The 5,000-nt window shown below is 43.2% G+C and overlaps 1 protein-coding gene across 3 annotated transcripts in view; it reads left to right on the top strand.

Annotated features, from left to right (window-relative positions):
- Positions 1–5,000, top strand: part of ezh1 (enhancer of zeste 1 polycomb repressive complex 2 subunit) — a 26,238-nt gene that overhangs the window by 16,399 nt on the left and 4,839 nt on the right. For all 3 annotated transcript variants that reach the window (XM_042087456.1, XM_042087455.1, XM_042087457.1), the window contains exons 15-18: positions 1,334–1,512; positions 3,720–3,815; positions 4,514–4,595; positions 4,721–4,801. In XM_042087456.1, the coding sequence (XP_041943390.1) occupies positions 1,334–1,512; positions 3,720–3,815; positions 4,514–4,595; positions 4,721–4,801 (438 nt within the window). The remainder of the gene's footprint in view (positions 1–1,333; positions 1,513–3,719; positions 3,816–4,513; positions 4,596–4,720; positions 4,802–5,000) is intronic.

Raw genomic sequence — 5,000 nt, 5'->3', positions numbered from 1 at the left:
CTTTTTTGCAATGATGTGCGTGACGTCAGCCAGACCCCAGAAGGTTTGGAGCACAGCTGCATCCACTTCGTGTCCACTCACTCTTTGGCTCTGGTCAGAGACCAGGGTGAGGGTCATAAAACAGAGAAGCTCTGTCGTTCACTCACACTAACATGTGTAATGACCACAGTGACACTTATACAAAAGAAGGAGACAATTAACTGTAATGAGGTTAATGACGTTCAGATCCATTCCATTAAGCACCACTAGAGGGCCACATCAGACTAATCATATTTAGGTACTTGTTTAAGATTCTGTGGATTACTCACAGGTTTCGGTTTGAGGTTTGGTTCTAATTCTGTTGTCGCTTGTTTTACCAAAAGGTATTAACAATGTGAATAGAATAGATAGCATTCCGTTTCAGACAGAGTAATTTTTTGTTCTTTTCTTTTTCAAATTTAACTATCACCAAGTACAAATAACACACACACCTACTTAAACGTATTTTCTCAGAGTTCAGTTCTCAGCTCACAGAAATAACACCGCATCCCGATTATATAATTGACCACACCTTAAACTATGAGACGTACTCTGAATCAGTGCACATGTGTCTTTAGTTTCCACCAACCATTTATGCTCTCAAACACAGCCCATTATGTTTTGGTCTGAATACGTCAATACTATGGCAGAGTCTTCTCCACATATCATAAAAAGCCAAGGAAGGGCTCTGTTTTAGTCTGTTCCCTGATAACCTGCGTCATTGCTCCTCTATGTAGCCCACCCACACTGATGGCGTGGCATGCTGGATTGATGGCAACACACCCAGTGTAAAGCAGCCTCGGTTAGGGCTCTGTGCTGCTCAGTGTTCCATAAAGCAGAGAGGTGACCTCAGTCTGTACTCCTCTGGGATGCTGCTTTTAGGCTCCTCTCCCACTGCTCCAAGAAACAGAAATCTTTTCTAGTGCCCAAGCAGAATGCACCACTGAACACTGTTTGGTACTGCTTTTCTCCCACTAACTAAAGTTACTTTTCAATTTGTTCATGGGAAATACACAAAATGTATTTGGTAAAATGCATAGTATGTCTAGCATCAAGCAAACTCCATATATGTTTAAACTATTCCAACTATGCAGTGTTTGTAATGCTGTGACATGTCACTGTGTTATTGTGTCAACACTGCAAGTAGGTGTTGAAGTAACTTGGAAATGCTTTGAATTCAGCAATAGCAGAGTTGAATTCAGCACCTATTGATTATTATCTGTGCAGGCCTTCCTGTATGTCCAGAGCTTCCCAGGTTAACTAAATCTCCCTCCTCCTCATCCTCCTCCTCTTCCTCCTATTTGTGTGTCTGCAGGCCAGAACCGTTTCCCAGGGTGCCGCTGTAAGACGCAGTGCAACACTAAGCAGTGCCCGTGTTACCTGGCTGTGCGCGAGTGCGACCCCGACTTGTGCATGACCTGCGGGGCGTGCGACCATTGGGAGAGCAAGCAGGTGTCCTGCAAGAACTGCAGCATCCAGAGAGGCCTGAAGAAGGTACGCATTCTGATCCCAGACCAGTGGGATATGACAGTGCCAACGAATGAAGAAAACAAAAATGCATTATTCATTTACGTTCTGTAGAGATGAAGCAAAAAGTGTTTTTTGGAGAGCATGCTTAGTAAACAAACAATCACTCAGACGATCTGCCCAGAATTGAACATATTTGAACATATTTCACCACAGTTTTTTAAGTTCACTCCAGCAGCTTCACTTTTTTCTGAGCGTACACTGTTCATTGTTTTTTTCCGTCTTTTGTCAGCTTGGGTACAGCTGCATTAAAACTTGAAACAGATTAGTTATAAACTAGATGTACCGCAGAGCGGTACAAAATATGACTGCCGCCCAGTCCAGCACATTTTTTCCACAAAAATAAATCACGCTGAAAGGCCTATATGATTCTAACTGTCTCACTAAATTGCATTATCCACACTCAATTCTCACTGGTATCTGCTAGACAACAAGTACCAAAACATGATTAGTTCATAGATTTCACATGTAAAATTAATTTTATACAACCCCACCCCCATCTTGCCTGTTCATAATTCTGAGAAATTCTTGAAATTCTTGTGTGCATGTGTGCGTGTACATGTTTATGTTTATGTGTGTGGGTGTGTGTGTGTGTGCGTGCTTGTGTGTTTGCCTGCGTATGTGTGTTTGTGCATGTGCATGCATGCGTACATATGTCTACTGTGTGAGTATGTGTCATACGTATGATTACTGTGAATGTATGTGTGTGCGTGTGTATCTGTTTATGCACATGTGTGCACATGGAATGGGTTAACATGACCCCTGGAGGCAAACATACGGAAAAAATTGGTCATCCTAGGCCCTACGGTTCTCAAGATATTCACAGAAAACTGTCTGCCCTACCCTCCTTTCAGGGGGTCCAGTACAGCGGGGGGGCTACAGATCAAAACGAAAACTGATGGTTCCATGCTATCCATGTGGGGTTACATGCCCACCAAGTTTCGTGTACCCCGGTCTTTCAGTGTCCCGGGAATCCTTGTTGGTGTACGGTCACTAAATGTACACATAAATTATTTTATTGTACGGCCCCCCATTAACGAAAGTTCACAAAACTTGGCATACATTTGGAGGGTGTCATAATAAACCTACACTTTCAATTTCGTGCAGTTTTGACCATGTCAGCCAGAGATATTGTGGTGAAAACACCTAATTTTTTGCTTTTTAATTTTTAACTAGGTGGCGCTATACATGAAATAAGTGGTAATGGGATGGGTTGACATGCCCCCTTAAGACCAACATACAAAAAAAGGTGGACCTCCTAGGCCCTACGGTTCTCGAGATATTCACAGAAAACTGTCTCCGGCCACCTACAGGCCAGTATAGTAACATAAATTAATTTATTGTGTGGCCCCCCATGAACGGAATTCGACGAAACTTGGCGTGCATTCAGAGGGTGTCATAATGATCCTACACTTCCAATTTGGTGCAGTTTTGACTATGTTAGGTCACAGATACCTGCGATTACAACACCTCATTTTTACTTTTTTGTGTTTAACTAGGTGGCGCTATACATGAAATGAGTGGTTATGGAATAGGTTAACATGGCCCCTTGAGATCAACATACAAAAAAAATGGTCCTCCTAAACCTTACGGTTCTCGAGATATTCACAGAAAACTGTGTCTGCCCTACCCTCCTTTCGGGGGGTGCAGTCCAGCGGGGGGGCTACAGATCAAAACGAAAAACGATGGTTCCATGCTATCCATATGGGGTTATATGCCCACCAAGTTTCGTCTACCCCGGTCTTTCAGTGTCCCGGGAATCCGTGACGGAAATTTGGACATGCGAAAAACAAAAAAAAAAAGAGAAAAAAAAAAAACTGACTAAACCTTTATGACCGCCGCTTCGCTGCGCGGCGGTCATAATAATCTCTCCAGCTTCATGTCACCAGCTAGGTTAACCTAATGCAAATATAGTTTTACTGATTGTCAACACAGAACATTAGTATGTTAAGCAGTTGATGTTATGAAATGAGTAATCTGTGTGTGTGTGTGTGTGTGTGTTTATGATCTGTTTGTTAAGCAGGTGATGTTATGAAATGAGTAATGTGTATGTTTATGATCTGTATGTTAAGCAGGTGATGTTATGAAATGAGTAATGTGTGTGTGTGCGTGTGTGTGTGTGTGTGTGTGTGTGTGTGTGTGTGTGTGTGTGTGTGTGTGATCTGTATGTTCAGCATCTGTTGCTGGCTCCCTCTGATGTAGCAGGGTGGGGCACCTTCATCAAAGAGTCCGTTCAGAAGAACGAGTTCATCTCTGAGTATTGTGGAGAGGTAAGTGTGTACATGCATAATCACACACACTCATAGGTGCAATCTCTGGTTAAAGTTTAAAGTTAAAATGGACAAAGTGTGTTAGAGCAGGTCCTGCACCCTCTGGTGTGCATACGTGTTTAAGACAGAGTGGGGAAGAGAAGGTGAAAATCTCACTTTTAACCCAAGCCAAGCCTATTATATGCAGTTCAGCACATGCATACTTTCTACTTAGAACACTGCTATCTAGTGATTTTGACCTGACCTACCCGCAACTCACCTATTATCTGGGCACTTTACCCGCACCAGGTCAACCCCCGGCGTGCTTCACTACTTTACACAAAGATAAATAATTCATCAATGACAGTTCTAAAGTTTTTTTTGAAAAAGGTACTGGACTTTACAGAGAGATGAGGGACACCATGAACTGTTTTGATATTGACCTGAAATAACCTGGTGCCAGGGCACACACTCACGCACTCACACACGCATGGACGCATGCACGCACGGACACACACACACACACACACACACACACACACACACACACACAGTTGTGCCTGTGTCTAACCACTGTGCCGTTTTTTGTTCTTCCTACAGCCCAGCAGATTCTGAATAGTGGTATAAAACTATGTTTTGTGTCTGTGTGTGTGTGTGTACTGTATGTGTGTGTGTGCGTATTTGCGTGTGTGCACATGCACTTGTGTGTGTACATCCAGTTGATTTCACAGGATGAGGCTGACAGACGTGGGAGAATCTATGACAAATACATGTCCAGCTTCCTCTTCAATCTGAATAACGGTAAGAGATGAGATATGCAGCAGGAGCCGCTCCATGCACATGCAGCACTTACACGTCCACGCGGAGAGTGAGCAGCATGCTGAGTTCATGGACCCTCACTCTGCTCTTTTGTGCTGCCTTAACAGACTTTGTCGTGGATGCCACAAGGAAAGGGAACAAAATCCGCTTTGCCAATCACTCCGTCAATCCCAACTGCTATGCCAAAGGTAAGAGTTGACAGCATGGTTTGTGGAGCAGGGACTGAAAACAGAATGATTTTCATATCGATTCGTTCGGAGCAAAAACATTATTTTTTCGTTCCTGTTCCAGTGTTCCAAGGCCTCTCCTCTGAATGGTAACCGGTTAGAACGTTACAGAAGAACGGTTAATAACGTTCCTTTAAAAATGACATTGCCTTTACAAATT

The sequence above is a fragment of the Alosa sapidissima genome, chromosome 3 (assembly GCF_018492685.1).
Source record: "Alosa sapidissima isolate fAloSap1 chromosome 3, fAloSap1.pri, whole genome shotgun sequence".
Taxonomy (NCBI): Eukaryota; Metazoa; Chordata; class Actinopteri; order Clupeiformes; family Clupeidae; genus Alosa; species Alosa sapidissima.
The sequence above is the reverse complement of the archived record's forward strand: the minus strand, read 5'-3'. Positions and strand labels throughout refer to the sequence as shown.